The 16,548-nt window shown below is 43.8% G+C and overlaps 3 protein-coding genes across 4 annotated transcripts; all 3 read right to left on the bottom strand.

Moving 5' to 3' along the window:
• Positions 1-2,943: 2,943 nt before the first annotated feature.
• Positions 2,944-6,049, bottom strand: LOC123145999 (uncharacterized). The gene is made up of 8 exons (XM_044565558.1): positions 5,742-6,049; positions 5,489-5,576; positions 5,297-5,385; positions 4,730-4,808; positions 4,586-4,645; positions 3,936-4,057; positions 3,781-3,852; positions 2,944-3,406 (listed from the first exon to the last, which is right to left on the bottom strand). The coding sequence occupies exons 1-8, from the start codon at positions 5,996-5,998 to the stop codon at positions 3,304-3,306; spliced, it is 870 nt and encodes a 289-aa protein (XP_044421493.1). The 5' UTR covers positions 5,999-6,049; the 3' UTR covers positions 2,944-3,303.
• A 289-nt stretch (positions 6,050-6,338) lies between these two features.
• LOC123145998 (pentatricopeptide repeat-containing protein At5g38730) lies at positions 6,339-8,919 on the bottom strand. Of its 2 annotated transcripts, none has more exons than XM_044565555.1 (3): positions 7,621-8,919; positions 6,735-7,366; positions 6,339-6,649 (listed from the first exon to the last, which is right to left on the bottom strand). In XM_044565555.1, the coding sequence occupies exons 1-2, from the start codon at positions 8,873-8,875 to the stop codon at positions 6,828-6,830; spliced, it is 1,794 nt and encodes a 597-aa protein (XP_044421490.1). In that variant the 5' UTR covers positions 8,876-8,919; the 3' UTR covers positions 6,339-6,649; positions 6,735-6,827. The 2 variants fall into 2 exon arrangements, with proteins under 2 accessions (XP_044421490.1, XP_044421492.1); XM_044565557.1 differs by having other exon boundaries at positions 6,752-7,366.
• A 1,843-nt stretch (positions 8,920-10,762) lies between these two features.
• Positions 10,763-16,548, bottom strand: LOC123145997 (betaine aldehyde dehydrogenase 2). Its single transcript, XM_044565554.1, has 15 exons — positions 16,262-16,548; positions 16,022-16,164; positions 15,233-15,313; positions 15,002-15,147; positions 14,285-14,377; positions 14,083-14,206; positions 13,929-13,994; positions 13,701-13,767; positions 12,793-12,869; positions 12,312-12,425; positions 11,734-11,811; positions 11,503-11,654; positions 11,327-11,387; positions 11,071-11,177; positions 10,763-10,993 (listed from the first exon to the last, which is right to left on the bottom strand). Exons 1-15 carry the CDS (start codon positions 16,374-16,376, stop codon positions 10,906-10,908), a joined length of 1,512 nt encoding a protein of 503 aa, XP_044421489.1. The 5' UTR covers positions 16,377-16,548; the 3' UTR covers positions 10,763-10,905.

Here is a 16,548-nt window from a genome sequence, read left to right as displayed (position 1 = left end):
AGACATAATAAAACAAACAAAGTTTTCTAAGAGAGGGTAAATTAGTGACATTGGTATTACTCTTAAGAAGGTAGAAAAAATGCACACAACTTTGAAGTGAAATTGCACTTTTTATAATATGCAGCGAATACACATTTAATAATGCAACTTTAGCAGTCTAGTATAATTTACACAAATATTCTATAGTAATTTCATGCATACATACACATAATAAAAAAATGTATTTAATTAGCAACAGAATTAGCACAAAATAATTAGCATTGTTATTACCCTTAAAGAATAAAGAAAAAGGAAAAAAACAAAAATTCCATACAATTAGCACAAAAAAGCACCTTTTGATAATATATAGAATAAATGTATAAGAGTGAAATTTCCGTACTCTAATGTAATTTGTAGATGTATACATTTACATACACTCAACATCCGGAAATACACATAAAGAAAAAAAACTCAACTAAAAAATAGAAAAATAAAACCATACACGAGCAGAAAACAAAAGCAAACACATGGAAAACAGCATGCACACACGAAAATCCAGCCCAAGAAGGAAATTGACTGACCCAAAATAGGGGTCAATCGAATCCACATAGCCTAGTACACTAGCAAAACAAGGAAAAAAACTGCACAAATCTTAAAGCACAATCCAACGGACAGAAAATCGATTGACCACAAAACTAAAAGTCAGCTGACTGAAATCTAGCTAAAGTGACCACACGTCTATCGGATAACAAGCCAAGCCAGGGCCATCACCCATTTCTTCCCATCCAAGTTCAAAGAAGAGAATTTGTTAGCTATTTAAACTTGGGAGACTTTACAAAAGTTCAAAAGAAAAAGAACAACTTGGAGACTTTACAGAGTCATTTGACCCATTTTAGGCCTGTAAGCCTCTTAGTCGGAGCGAAAGTTTTCACGAGCGCGCCTAGGCCTGGATAGCCCAACATTCATAGTAGAGGCCCCGGTTGCCTTGGCACCCTTAATACTCCCCCCTTCTTCATATTCGGCTTGACCCCAAGCTAATGTCGGTGGGATTTGTTGTCGTAGAGAATCGAGGTCCTCCAATGTAGCACTGACAGCATCAATACCACTCCACTTGATAGACACTTGACAAATTGTCCGCACCCCATGTTAGCGAACACACCATTGCAGAATCTTGACTGGGACCTGTAACTGAGCATCGGCAAGGAGGTAATGTAGATTGTGCGTGCTGAGGAGGAGCGAAAAGTTGATTCAATTGGGAAACATGGAACACTCGATGGATACAACTTGATGCAGGTAAATCGAGACAATACGCCAATGCTCAAATCTTCTCAGTGATCTCATATGGACCATAGTATTTCAAGGATAATTTGTGATTGGTGCGTCGAATGATTGATGGCTGAATATATGGCTGCGGTTTCAGAAAAAGTCTGTCTCACAATGCAAAGGACCTTTCAGTGTGATGTTTATCAGCTTGTTGGTTCATCCTATGTTGAAATTTAGAGTATCGATTTTGTTTTTTTGCCACGACTTCTACGAATGTGATTTCATGATGAAATTTTTCAAGCTCTTAAAACTTTTGCCAATGTTTGTCACAATAAAATTTAGATTTTTTTAATTTGTTTCGATTTTATTGTTCACCCAAGCTCATTTGAGCTTGCGCTGAGAAGGTCACTTTCTGAATGAACCCTCCTATAAGTAACAAGGAACCATGAATGCCTTCCCAATGGACTATCATGAAAAACCTTGAATATTTACATATGTAAATCAGGACTATTGCCAACCCATAAGATGTCCTTGTATTTGAGTAATCCATTTTGTAGAAGAAAAAATCTTGGAGTTTGGGTTCAAAGTGAATTGTGGTAAAAAATCTTGTGCCTTCTGGTCATTAGAGTAAAATTCAAAAATGTCCAGTAACCAAGCTAGGGTAGTACTGGACAATGCCAGGATACGTTCAGAATAAAATGGCAAAAGAGCATTAGCTAATGAATTTGTAGTTCCTTTCTTGCAAGTGATCTTATGTTGTAGGCCCATATTTTAGTCGAAGCTTTCTGCTGCCAAGCTAGATGTAAACGTTATTGTTCCAAATGAGCTAAACTCTTTTGATCAGTTTTGATCTCAAATTCTTGCACTTGCAAATAAGACCTCCACTATTCAATATCCAAGTACTCCTTTTCATACACTAACACGGTTAGATTCCTAGGACCCAAGGATTTGCTAACATAGTAACATATGACATTGGATGTCCATCTTGCATTAGCACAACACCAACTCCCACATCACAAGCATGTGTTTCTACTACAAAGGCTTATTGAAGTCAGGTTGCCTCCTGTTGTGATGCACAAATCAATTCCTAAGCATAGTGCTAGTCCTGGTTGTTACATCGCTAAAGGCCTATATTTTGTTAAGATGATTGCCTCCTGTTGTTTCAAGTCATGCTATGTCTTTTCTGCCTTCCTGAAGGCTTGTGTTTTGGTACGATATTTCAAGGACATGTCTAGTGTTGTTTCAGGATTGTGCTAATTGATTCGTACCGTGTGATTGTCTAGCTTCTTTCTAAACTTGCCATGTTGATTCATCGCATTCATGCATCACAAGACACCCAAACTCTGCAACACAAATGAATAGGGTAGCAACATATGAACAGAGGATAGAAAAACACAAGTTTGATAAACTCAATTCCCTAAATCTTGGTTCATTCGCGGGAGTAGAAAAAAACTGTCAAGTTGAAGTCCAACCACATGAAAATGCTCTAGCCATCGATTCTACCTCTCAAACTCTCATAACCATAAAGACCCATGAAGCCGTCTAGCCTAAAATTCCCCCCTTTTGACATAAAAAAGAAGAGCTAACATCCCACTAGACTAAGATTCCGGAACAGCGGCGGCCATAGATGGTGAAGCCCTTGCATCTTGGCTACCAACGGTCACCGAGGGGGGAACTCAATGTGTGCAGGAGGCAAATTGCTTGAGGAATGGAGTGGCCTTGCCATCATTTACTGGACTGACTTGACACCACTAGCAAAGGAGGCAACCTTCAACTCCAAAGATGTGAATATCTCATCCACCTTCTTTGCGAATGCATCTTCGCGGCTAAGGAAAGCAGCCAAAGAGCCTCTATGCTCTTGACCATTTGGCACTATAGCCGGGACAGACACTAGCCTTCGGAAATTATTTACATACATACACACATGAGTGCGCGATCCAAATCCAGCCGGTCCTGCGAGCTGGGACTGCTCCTAACTCGTTCCGAAACAAAATTTATCTGGACCATTTGGGGGCTGCGTGATTGATCGGAGGCTTCGAGCCGCATACCACTTGTTGAATCCTATATTTTGAAGTGCTTGTATCCATAGTCTGAGCTCGTCATGCCTTCCTCCCAGTCACCCAATTTTCTGCCGCCAAAAACCACCTGTTTGATGCCCAAATGTCTGCAGTGTTTGCCAAATCAACAGACAGGGTGAGTTAGGTGCAAGATGATGGTTAAATTTGGAAAACTGTGCAATCACAATTTGTAATCTATATTATGCATTATGAGATGATGTTGCTTAGGAGGGCTTTAGAAACCAGAAATTATAGAGCTAGCAAATGAAGACATGATCATACATACATGAACAAAAAGCTGGTAGTTTGGTTCTAGAATTAGTTTAACCTCACATTTGGGGTTCAGCTAATAAATGGTTGCAGACTTAAGGTGCCAGTGCCGATTTATCTCCACAATCTAACTGGAAACCATGGTCTCTGATGATACTTCTTCCGAGCTAAACTGCTACGTATTCTACTTAGTCAGTGAGAGATGCCTTACTCTGAGCTTAATTGTGTAAGACAGTTCAGTAGTACATCCAATCCAAGATGATCTGAAGTCCCAAGGTCCACCCTGAAATAAATAGAAGATGATTTCCAGAATAGTATACACCACTTTACAAGGCCTCAGACTTACTGAATGTTTCCAATCCTTACCACACTCTGCCCCAACTGTCTTGAAACTCGACATCACTGATATCATGGAAAGATGAAGGCATTACAGCAGAAGCTTCTTCAGAATCGTACGAAGGGTCAAAGTCCAGCATTGAGTTAGCCAGCTGAGATCAAATTTTACAATATCACAAGTCTAAAAGAGCAAGGGAAAAACATAAATATCAAAGAACAGCAGAAGAAGCATGCAAGCTTTACATACATAAACTTGCAATGGCCACATAGATGTTGTAACCAGATGATAAAGAATAGCTGAATAGGTAAACACTACTATAAGAGATAAAACATTTTTCTTTATTCTAATATCTTGGCCTGTGTGACTGTGAGTAGAGTTTGCAACACTTTTTAGGTGCCAAGTTAAACCATGCCAAAGATGGTTCACAAATTACATAGAGAAACAAAAAGGGGTAGTTCACAGATCACAACAGTGTGCATTTTTTTCGAAATTTAGAAGACACCGAATATAATGTGCAAACTATTTTGTATTTCCAAAAAGCTCGGAGGGTTTCTCTTAGAACTGATGCACAGTATTATCTTTCAGTTATTGATTTGGCTTCATGAGTGGAGGAATCCAACTGGAAATGAGAATAAAAACATGGCGGCAATGTAGGATTCAAATATCAAACAAGTCCAACCTGCAAATTTGAAGAGTTGAAAGCTCCTAGCCTTCCCATGACATACCAAGCCTGAATAACCTGAGAAGAAACAGTTGCCGTCAAGACAGGGTGGTGGCTTTCTACCATGAGAATCCAAAGAAAAAATATACAGTGTCACTTTACACCGCCAAGAAGGTCAACATCTCGATCAGTTGGTTCTCCAAAGAGTTCAAACCAGATGAAAGCATTTAACGGGTTGAAGCTGCAAGGATACAAAGATAAAATGAGATTCAGAGTTCATAAGACTCCACATCTTTGAACTTGGAAAATTTCCTATTGCTTTCACTGCTATCATCATATCAACGTCCGTGTACTCCCCTCAAAAAAAAAAATCAAACATCTGTGCAATATTAATGTCAACTTAGCTGTTACATTGTTGATTAATGCACTAGAGTGGCCCAGATTCAGATTGTTGCCTCAGTTTGAAAAATGGGAAATACTGCACTGAAAGCAGAAGTTGTTTGGATTATGGATGTTTCTGGAGATGCTGTGCCATTATTATTTCACTAAAAAAGAATTTCAGTTATATCAATGAGAACAGAATCATGGATACAGAAAGAGCAAATCATGTTTGGCAATGAATAACGCTACTGATTGAAGAACATCATCTGGTCCAGAATCACTTTAAGATATCATGCATGCCAAGCAGATAAAAATACATGTGTGTTCATCATCTACACGACAACTCACTCTCGGAAGCTGACTTTGAAAGCGGCGACGGAGCCCGTCTTGGGTCTGTTGAACCCCTCCCTGCCTTTCGCGCGCACCCTCTCTTGTATCTGCACAGCAAGCACGCAAACCTCTACAATTTCAGTACAGCAGATGAACTGCACTCTGAGGCCCCAGGAATGAAAACCTCAGTTGTTTCTACAGACGACGCACCCTCTGCTTCATGAGCTCCGGGTTGCCGATGCTGTCGCCGAGGATGGCGCGCATCTCCTCGTCGTCCCTGCAGGCGTTCTCCAGGACCCTAAACCACCACAGCAACCACCAGTGAGCTAGCTAGCTAACTGAGCAGAGGGTTCACACATTCATTTCAACAGCCGGGATCCAAACACGGACAGTCCATACACACATACAGTAGCAAAGCAGAGAGATTCAGGGAGGAGGCGACGGGGGGAGATGGCCGACGGACCTGGCCCAGCCGGGGTAGGTGTGCTCGCGGTCGTACTCGCGGCGCCGCCGCTCCTCCCGCACCCTGGCCAGCCGCCGGTCCCTGGCCGACGTGCCGGACGCCGCCGACGCACCATCGCCCCTCCCGCCGGCAGCGGTGGCGGTGGCGCGGCGGAGGTGGAGACGAGGCGAAGTCGGAGGCTGGAGGCGGGAAAGGAACAGGGTTTTAGCGGCTGGGGCTAGCAGCGGCATGGTTACTGCGAGGTGAGCGCGCGGCATGGCCTGGCCACCACCTTATCTTCCTCTTCCTGTGGCTCAAGAAGTAACTCCAGTGGGTCAATACAGCAGTTTTGTCACTTGGGTTGGGCTGCTTCGCCCGGCCCAATTGTCAAGCAGGCCCAAGGCCACACAAATCTGTTTTTAGTTCTTTTCTTTTCACTAACTGAATAGCAAAACAGGATAGAAGTTTTGTCATCTACTCAGAAAAACATCCACATTTCAAATATATATTCTCAGAAAGGCAAATGAATGGATCCACCCAGAACAGAACAGGCCAAATGTAGTCTAAGCATCTGGGTTTTATTTGCCTATTTGTTGCTACCTTGTCGAGCTCAGAAAATAGATAAGCATGCACATTGCTTCCTTTTCCCTAAACGGAATTTGATATCAGAGATACATAATTGAGTTAGCACACTCTTAACTGAAAAAAAAAAACAGATTGCGCTGTGAATCCCTAGTGAAACCAAAGTATCAAACATGTCCTGCTTCTATCCGGCTGACAAGGTGTTTCACACCACCTCAACTGTCCTGTTGCTGCCATACATCGAATATGCTTCTGTTGACAAGGTTCGTGCACGCGATATGGATATGCGAGGAGCACAGTTCGCAACCTTCAGCGCCAACAAGATGGGACGCAGATTCACAGGGCACCTGAAAACAATTTTTGATAGGAAGTAAATACACGAGCTCGGCATTACAGTAGACCAACAAAGAACAGAGCGATGCCACGAATTACCAGAGTGTGTTTCGTACCCTTGCACGATGGAAGGTTCACGAAGGGAGCATATGGTAATGATACATGAAACTGCCGGATAAGTCCGCCGAGGTCTCATTTCGCAGACGCCGGTAAGCTAGGCCTTGAAACAGGAGCATGTCCCTCGTTCTCAACTCCAGGATTTGATGATTTCACCCTTGCTTGGTGCATCAGTTTGTACACACTCTTCCCAATCAGGGCTCTCTCGATGGCATGAACCCAGAACATGTTCAGTGTCTCCTTCTCGTCCCCATAAGAAGTGCACAGGCAGTTGTAGATCTGTGGCGTCATGGACAGCTGCCTCTTCGCCATTTCGTCCAATGTATCGGAAGCAGCAGCCAGCTTTCCTGTGCTCAGCTGTGCGTATGCAAGTGTGGCATACACCAGACAGTCAGCTTCTAGACCTTTGCCTTGCATTTGGTGAAATACTTTTTGTGCAAGATCAACCAGCCCCTTCTTGCAGAGCCTTCGGATCAGAGACCTGTATACCGATTTATCTGGAGGAAGGCCCCTTTTCATAAGCTCATCAGGAATGAGTAGCACTGCATCTGCATTATTCTTATTGTAGAAAGCATCGACGAGCCATGAAAATACACTATAATTGGGCGAAAATCCTGCATACAGATAAAACCAAACATCGTTAGTGGACACTAATATGCCTAAGTAACCAGTGAAATGATGTAAAGAGTTCTTTTTTACAATAGGTGATGTACAGATTTAGTCACTGGCTTGAACACCAATTGTTTTCTATTGTAACATAAGGATCACACACAACTCAAATTACTGGTTGGTGGTTAGATATTATATATTTATTCAGCCTTTAGTCTTTTACTGATTGAAGCCGCAAAATAAGGCAAATTTGGAGTACCTGCACCCATCATCTCAAACAAGGCCTCTTTGGCTTCATCTAGCTGCTTGGCCTTGCTGAATCCATGGATGAGAGCCTTGTAAGTGAACTGATCCAACTGCAACCCTGACTCCATCATCCTCGTCTTGACCTTGCACGCCGAGGGCATGTCCCCCTTCTTGGAGTATGAGTTGATCAGCGTGTTGCACGTCACATGGTCAGCCTGCACCTTCCTCTCGTCCATTTCACTAAGCAACCCATTCACTTCCTTCATCTTACCATCCTCACAGAGCTTCCTAATGATCGTGTTGTACATAGCCACACCCGGTAACATCCCCCTTGCCTCCATCGCCCCTCGCAGTTTCATCGCTTCCCCCACATCGCCCGCCCGGCAATACCCATCCACCAGAGTGGTATACGTCACCATGTCCGGCTCTACACCTGACGCCACCATGTCCCTATGGAGCTGGGCTGCCTCCTTCATCCTCCCCTCCTTGCACATCCCGTGGATCATGGTGTTCCAGGTGACAATGTCTGCCTCGACACCGTCGTTCGCCATCCGGTCCCGCACGCACATCGCCTCGTACTGCATCCCCTTCCTGACATACAGCGCGATGGCGGTGTTAAAGGAGAAGAGGTCCAGCGGGACTCCGGCGGCGTCCATCTTCGTCATCAGCGCCTCGGCGCGCAGGGCGTCGCCGGCCTTGAGGCACACGTGCAGCATGGCGTTGTAGACGTGGGTGTTCATGGCGACCCCGGCCAGGCCCATTTCGTCGAACACCCTGCGCGCGGTGGCCGTCATCCGGGCCCTGGCGAGCGAGGTGAGGAGCGCGGTGCAGGCATGGGCGTCGGGCGCGAGGCGCGCCGCGCGCATGTGGTCGAAGACCCGGACGGCGTCGCCGGCGCGGCCGCCCTGGGCGAGCGCGAGGAGGAGCCAGCTCGGGACGCGGGGCTCGGCGAGGAGCGAGGGGAGGATGAGCGGGGAGGAGAGCGGGTGGCGGAGGGAGAGGTCGCGCAGGAGGGAGCGGGCGGTGGGGTGGTGGCGCGGGTGCGCGGCGAGGAGGCGGACGAGGGCGAGGGTGGCGTCGAGCGGGTGCGGGGGCGGCAGCGCGCGGAAGAAGGCGAGGGCCGCGGAGGGCAGCGGGGAGAGGCGGCCGAGGACGGCGGCGAGGAGGGACGGGTCGGCGGCGAGGAGGTGGGCGTGCGGCTTGATGGAGTGTTTGATGACGGCGGCGCAGATGGCGCGCGGGAGGTCGACGCCGGCGTGCGGCGGCATCGGACCGCCACGGGGATTTTGGTTTTTAGGCAAATCAACTCTACCGCATGGCCTTCTCAGACACTAGCAAATTTTCTATACCCATCTCATTCTCTACAACTTCTCAAAAAAAAATCTCATTCTCTAAAAAAAAATGGAGAGCACTTCACAAACAGCTAAAGCTCACGCACGCTTTGCCACGCCGTTCTTCACTCGTGAGATTGTCTTTTTTCTCTAACATGTTATTGCGGTTGTTTGTTTCGTTTGGTTTTATCTGTGTTGGCTTTGGTATTAATTATGTTCTGACAATGTTCTTTTTTATTCGTATATCATGATGGGTGTTGCTAGAGACGGTATTTGTTTGAGAGGAGAGTGAAGTTGTTCGATGTGTGATTGTGGTGTTCTTATACATTTTGGTTTCGGTGTCATGAGTCGTGGCGTGAGCCCATTGCGAGCTTTTATTCCATGGTGAAACTGCCACTATAATGTTCACACAAGCTAGTCATTAAGCTCCTGCTCGCTTAGTTCGGCTCTTTGTTCCACTCGGTCGCATATCATTTTCTTCGCTCGCACCACTGCTATCTCATAAAAAGCTGGCTATCAGTTTTTTTGAAAAACATAATTAATTTTTATGGATTTTTACAAATGTTACAGATTTAAAGCATGAATTTTTAAAAAACTGTGATTTAAACAAATTCATGGATTTAAAAATATTCACAAATTTGAAATAACTTTGCAAATTTAAAAGGTATTCACAATCTTTTAAGTGTCTGTGAACTTTAATAATATTCATGAATTTTGAAAAAAAACAAGAATTTTTAAAAATATTCAAGAATTATAAAAATGTTCATGGATTAAAATGGGAAAATAAAGTAAAAGTAGAAAGAAAAGAGAAACCAAAAAAGAAAATAATAAAACTAAAAAACAAACATGAACCCTCAACCAATGACACACACCCTTACAAACGGGACCCAGTGACCCCTACCGCCTTCGACGCATCATAAGACTCCAAATCTAAGGAGCTTAGTATCTTAATTAATAGATGTAGCCTCCATTTTTAGAGGTTCTCAAAAAATATCCAAATTATCATAAATCGATGTTGAACTCCATCTCTGACTCGGAATTTTCAATAGGTAAATAAACACATTGCACAAACAAAGAACACCGGCATTTATGGAAAGAAACTTGTATGTTTACTTTGCATAGATTAATGTTGCATAACACTCCTCCTTGGATGTTTACTTTGAAATGCACATGCCTTCTTAAAAATTCCTCCAGTATGACCCGGGTGAGGTGAGTTCCGTAAAGGGACAGTGAGAGTGGCTTATCTGTTCACTTTTTCACTATGAGGATTGAGGATAGCTCTCACTGTCCCTTTGACTCTGAACTTTGGATCAAAATTCCTCCAGTATGACCCGTGGACCTTGCAACTCTTAACTTTCTCGTACTAATGACACGAAACATCTTTGGAAACTTGATGCAGGTTTGTGAATAGATAAGCAAGATTTGCAGCGGTAATAATGCCAGGCCTAGTGCAATTTGTCTCCAAAATTCCCCATTCTTTCAAGATTTTCATGTATCTTCATCTATGTTAAGGGATCTTACAACCATGATTTTTTTTTAAGAGGGTGAGGCTTGTCCATATTAAATATTTAAAGAACCCTCCATATATGCAGACTAGGGAACAAGAACTGCTCCAAGAAGGTGCCCAAGTTGTAAGCCTAAACAGAGCCTGGTTTTAGCCAAGTCTTTCATCTCAAACTCCATCAAGAACTAGCTTCCTCTATGTTCTTTGTGTTGCCGGTGATATTCAGATCATGGATATAGAGTGAGATATTATTGGGGAGTTGTTGGAGATACTCTAACCATCTTAATTTTGAAAAGTAAATCCATGCCACACACGGCCTATGTCCACAAAACTCATGCCATTTATTTCGCAAGAAAGGTTCAGCAGTACATGACAAACTACATTTATTCACCACTACAAAGGCCGGCGCACAGATTTATCCTGATGGAACAGATCCAGGTCCTCGAACCAGCTCAATTACATCTTAGTTAGCCGGAGCTTTGTACCATCCCCACGGCGCATCAGATGTGTACTCCGTGACTTGCTTGATGCTCAGGTAGTTATCAATGCCCCTGCAAAACAAAAGGCGCGGACGGCGTCAGGTAGAAACCCTAGACAGTTATAACATGCCTCAGAGAACACAGCTCACCCTTCTCCGAGCTCGCGCCCAAAGCCGCTGCGCTTGTTCCCGCCCCACGGAGCTTGGCAGAAGCAAGGCTGCGAGCAGTTCACCCAAATGCATCCCGCGTCAATCTCCTGTAGGTGGAATTGCCATTGGACACTTGTTAGCAGAACATCCCCAAGAGCGATTTGCAACAATACTCAAGTAACACCAACTTGGAGTAGCAGATAAAGCTATCAACATTATCAACAGAAAATGTTAACACTCATTCACTTAGACATACCTCGGCTAATCTCTGGCATCGCTCACGGTCACCAGAAATCACGGCACCAGCCAGACCATAACTGTGGAAAGAGGAACAGTTATCAGAGTAAGCTCACAAGCAACAGGCTATAACATATATGCTGCAAATCCTCATCAAAACAGCAGATGCTCTATTGAAAGGGATAAGTAGCTCACTGAGTATCATTGGCCAGTTCGATGGCTTCCTCTTCGGTAGAAAATTCCTTCACACAGAGGACTGGACCAAAGACTTCCTCCCTCCAAATCTCCATTGATGTGTTGATGTCAGTGATGATTGTGGGTTCAATGAAGAAACCTTTCTCCAGATGCTGCAAAAACACAGAACGTTAGCTCTAGTCTAGTGACACACGTGAATACCTGTACATCAAAGTGTGAACTGGGAATTACCTTGGGCCTGACACCCCCAGTCAGAATGGTGGCACCTTCACTTTTAGCATTCGCTACAAACTTCTTGATCTTCTCATACTGAAACCGGGCAATACCACAAGCATGACCACAAGTAAGACTACTAACAAGGAATGAGTCTAAGCAACAGGTAAGATGCAGACACAAAAAATATTTGCAAAGCTGGATGGTGATGGATTGGTCGTGATGTTTATTCTTCTCAGTCAGTGCATTTGGACACAGGTCCTCCAAGTATAAGTTGCAGTTTGTAATAACTAGCAAGAACAAGAGCGGCTACAGCTGCTAACTCAAAGAGCAAACTACTCCCTCCGTTCCTAAACATAAGTCTCTTTAAAGATTCCAATATGTACTACATACGGAACAAAATGAGTGAATCTACACTCTCAATACATCTATATACATCCACATGTAGTTCCTACTGAAATCTCTAAAAGGATTTATATTTAGAAACAGAGTATATCGCTATAAATAAATTAAAGGAGGACATAAATCCAGCAAAAAGACAAAAGGACCTGCCCTGTTTTCTCCCTCTGAATTTATATAAAGCTAAAATGTAGTACCTGTCCTTCACTAACAACTGGCCCAAGCCTGCAACCTTCCTCGAGCGGGTCTGACACCTTGATATTTTTGGACCATGCAACCATCCTGTCGACGAATTCTTTAGCGATATTTTTCTGCAAAGAGTTTGATGTCAGGAGTACAAAGCTGACTGCCATATGCTCAAGAGCAATAAATTAATAAATCTGGGATATAGCTTTCAGAGCAACATTTCGAAAATTGCTCCCGATTACCAGCCATACAGTACAGCAACCCAGCTTAATGTGCTAAAACATGTACTTTAAACAACGGGCAGTCCATATGTTGCTAAAAAAAGCATAATGTACACAACGCAATGACATATGTCATGTGAACTGACAGTGGTGCATCATACAATAATCATAAGTGAAAAGTTGATGACCGGGCTGAGCTATTGTTGAATCCCATCAAACATGTAGACTACTTCATTAGCATTACAGTTAAAGTTGCAACATCAATACTTACATGGATAAGAAGACGAGATGTCGCACTGCAAATCTGACCGTTGGTCCAAAAGCACCCAAATAGAGTCCACTCAACAGCTGTTTAAATAGAAGGATCAATAATCAGATTTAACTAAAGGTCGCAAAAGATAATTAACAGAATCATATTATTCAATCAAAATTTATGTATCAACTAACTTGAGTGAATCACTGTCTAGAAACATTTAGATCGTAAAGGTTTCCAGAGCTAAAGCAGACTACTCATGTTTTTATAATCAGTTCAAAATAAGTGCCTTGCTTGTCACCAAAAAGCAGTGATGAAATAATTTCCGGTAGGTTTGGGCCTCAAGCAAGAAAACCCCTAGACTAGCCCAGCAAGGTTGTGCATTTTGGAACAACCAGAATTTACTCTTCGGCGGCAATGTAGCCTAGGATAGTTTCATAATCAGCTGCGTGAGTCGAATCCGCTTGCACTTTTGGCTAAGAATCACACACCAGAACAGCTTTTTTGGTAATTCATATGGATCTCTGAGGGGGCTTCCCTACAAAACTTAACTATCCTCCAAAAGCTAGGATTAGTCAGATTAAACCAAACAGCTAGCCAAGGCTAGCACAACAAAGCCGGGATAAGTTACTTGGGCTCTAGCCCAGCTTAGCTAGGAACCAAATGTATCCTTCGTTTCATTATTCAGCTTGTATGTACCCTCAATAAAAAATTACGCCAGTTCGAACAAGCAGAAAGTCTGGTGAAATCATAGACATCATTCTTTTTAACCATTTTACAGGTTGCTAATCCGAAGTTCTAACAATCATTTATCATGAAAAGCCCAGACACCAAATAAAGGCTTTGGGCTGTGTAACACCATGGTCTATTAAGTGATTCCACACAGGGCATTTTGAATTGGACAAGTCTCAGCATGCAGCATGTACCTTTGTCAATGTCGACATCATCAAATACTACAATAGGACTTTTGCCGCCAAGTTCCAATGTAACAGGCTGTCAAGAAAAGATGCAACACAAAAGGTGAGAATGGTCTGCTCTCAGGAGAGCGCTCGTAGTATCTTGGTCAATATTCTAAAAATCTAAAGGAGGGGGAAAACAGATACTTGGTGATACATTACTACAAAGATTTAAAAAATAGAGACATGTGGACAAACCTTGACTGTAGGAGCTGCAGCAACCATAATCTTTTGACCGGTTGCATAGCTCCCGGTAAATGCAACCTAAAAGCACAAATAAGCCATGTATTGTGAGGAATATACTCCATCGACATAGATGGATCACAAAAAGATATAGGACAAATATATGTACCTTGTCGACATCAGGGTGTGACGACAAAGGAGCGCCAGCTTCATGACCTAATCCAGTCACAATGTTTAAGACACCTGATGGAAGACCAATCTCTTTACACACATCACCAAGCTCTAAGCAAGTCCTGGTAATTACAAAAATATAGAGATGTTTCAACTCCCATTGCTTATAAAATGGAAACACGGACAAATGTTAAACTTACAGGGAAGCTAATTCAGATGGCTTCAGTACAGCTGTACAACCAGCTGCCAGAGCAGGGGCTACCTTCCATACAGCCATCAGGAGAGGATAGTTCCTGTAGCAAAATATGTAAAACAAAGAATATTATATGCCAGGACCAAATAATTTGAAGTTATAGCATAAAACTATAAAAAAGAAAAATACAACTAAAACCACAAAGTTGAATGTAATCAATAACGAATTACTGGATCAACTGTACTCATTCAGTAGTAAGATTCTAAATAATGAGATCTAGATTAAGTGAGCAAGGCTGACAACAGATTACCAGGACCAGTAAGGAAAAGAAATATTTGGATGAGGAGAAAACAAAGGGTTGAGGGTCATATCGATCCATAATAAGTTTAGTGACACTAGCCAAAACTTTCACATGCACAGTTGCACACGCACACGCACACACAAATGACATTGTCTCAGCTGCGTGAGCTTGAACACTCGATAGTACTTACAAATCCGGAGAACATGAGCACAATTTGCGGACAAGGAAAGAGAGAGAAAGTGTACTAAAGCAGCGGCAAGTAGTATGGATCGGACGGAAAATCAAATTAATTGGATTGTGATGGCTAAGCCTAATAGTCGTCGACGCCAATTTAAGGCTCCTTTACTATATGAGCAATTTGTGGTAGCATGCTTCAACCATATATTTATAGATATAAGCAGGACAGGAGGGAATGGGAAATACCAAGGTGTGATTAGAGCAACTACACCAATAGGTTCCTTCTTAAGATGGCATTTAAAATTCTCCGGGAGAGCAACTGCAGCATTTTGCCTTTTGTCCAAGGCTTCAGCATGACCCGCGAAGAACTCAAAGCAGCCGGCAACATCGTCCTGATAAAAAGAACATCGTGCACATCAGTACATCATGTGTACAAAAATATGATGCATGCAGACATTCAAAAGGTGGATCGCATACCATGTCCCATGCCGCTTCATCAAGAGGCTTCCCGCAATCAAGTGCCTCTAGCCTAGCCAGATCAGATTTCCGCTCAACCATCTGAAGGAAAAGGAAATCAAATGCATCAAAAACTGACATACATGTGAAAAAATACCAGGTTTTACAAATTTAAGATCAAAGGCGGATTTAATTCCGTTTCCTCATGTAGAGTAAAAAAGCTATCATCCATATAGATGACAGCTCTTGGAAGTCTAAAATTCACCACGGCTTTCCTCCAAGCTGTTATTAATATTTTTTAAAATCACTTTTGGGGCACATAAACAGGGTGTACTACTGTGGTACACCGTAACAGCAATTGTGTGATCATGCATAATTCGATACAGAGAAACATATGCCAAAAAAGAAGACGCTAAACAAAAACTAGCAGCTGTTCCTATATGTTCATGGGGAAGCCAGATCCAGGACGAAAAGTGTTTTTTGCTATTCACCACTACCATTCATGTTGTTTTTTAGAGAGAGACCATTCATGTTGCCACTCGCCAATTTCTTCTACTATTTTGAAATAGACTGAGCTTGGTCTTGAGATTTATTTTTTACCTGACCTACAAATCATATATTCTTCAGAATTTTCTAGAACTTGTAGTATATGTGATTTCGTACCGGATCACTGACAAATCTAGCATTAATTTGGTACCCATGAGAAGAGGAAAAAACTAAGGAGTTGACTGATTGACCGACTGAGTAGGCGCCATCAATGCACACATGGCCTATTGTTGTAGTTGCGCGCGGGAGCGGCGGAGTACATACCTTGGCGGCGATTGCGCGGAGGTACTTGGCCCGGACGGCGCCGGGCGCGCGGGACCAGTCGCGGCCGCGGTTCCTCTTGAGGGCCGCCCGCGCGGCCGCCACCGCCGCGTCCACGTCCTCCGAGGTGCCCGCCGGGATCTCGCCTGCGCAGACCTACTGATGAGCACCCAACGACACGGGCGAACGGAAAACAGAGAGAGAGAGAGAGAGAGGCGCAGGATGGATGGATCGGGTACGGACCGATGGAGGCCTCGGTGGTGGGGTTGATGACGGGGAGGCGGCGGCCGAGCGCGGGCGCGCGCCAGTCGCCGTCGATGAAGAGCTGCCGCTGCGGGATCTTCGCCGTGGCGACCATCGCGGGAGGCGGGGAGGTAGTGAGCTGCGTCGGCCGGGGTTGGTTGGCGCGAGGTGGGAGGTGGAGGTGGGGAGCGCTATCCTCTCGTTCCGTTATTTGTAGACGGAGGACGCGGCGAGCACGCTTGGCGTTCGCGGCGCCGTTATCATTCTGGTCCCACGATCCGCAAAGC

This window comes from Triticum aestivum, chromosome 6D, assembly GCF_018294505.1.
Source record: "Triticum aestivum cultivar Chinese Spring chromosome 6D, IWGSC CS RefSeq v2.1, whole genome shotgun sequence".
Taxonomy (NCBI): domain Eukaryota; kingdom Viridiplantae; phylum Streptophyta; class Magnoliopsida; order Poales; family Poaceae; genus Triticum; species Triticum aestivum.
This window is presented reverse-complemented; position numbering and strand designations above follow the sequence as displayed.

Excerpts from the sequence above, each read along its gene's own strand:
- LOC123145999 (XM_044565558.1), bottom strand. The coding sequence starts at position 5,998 with ATGCCGCGCGCTCACCTCGCAGTAACCATGCCGCTGCTAGCCCCAGCC. Across the intron at positions 3,853-3,935 it reads GACAGTTGGGGCAGAGTGTG|GGTGGACCTTGGGACTTCAG; the intron begins GTAAGGATTGGA and ends TATTTATTTCAG. Across the intron at positions 3,407-3,780 it reads CTTACACAATTAAGCTCAGA|ACATTTGGGCATCAAACAGG; the intron begins GTAAGGCATCTC and ends CAAACACTGCAG.
- LOC123145998 (XM_044565555.1), bottom strand. The coding sequence starts at position 8,875 with ATGCCGCCGCACGCCGGCGTCGACCTCCCGCGCGCCATCTGCGCCGCC. Across the intron at positions 7,367-7,620 it reads GTTTGAGATGATGGGTGCAG|GATTTTCGCCCAATTATAGT; the intron begins GTACTCCAAATT and ends ATCTGTATGCAG.
- LOC123145997 (XM_044565554.1), bottom strand. The coding sequence starts at position 16,376 with ATGGTCGCCACGGCGAAGATCCCGCAGCGGCAGCTCTTCATCGACGGC. Across the intron at positions 16,165-16,261 it reads CACCACCGAGGCCTCCATCG|GCGAGATCCCGGCGGGCACC; the intron begins GTCCGTACCCGA and ends AGGTCTGCGCAG. Across the intron at positions 15,148-15,232 it reads ATGAAGCGGCATGGGACATG|GACGATGTTGCCGGCTGCTT; the intron begins GTATGCGATCCA and ends TCTTTTTATCAG.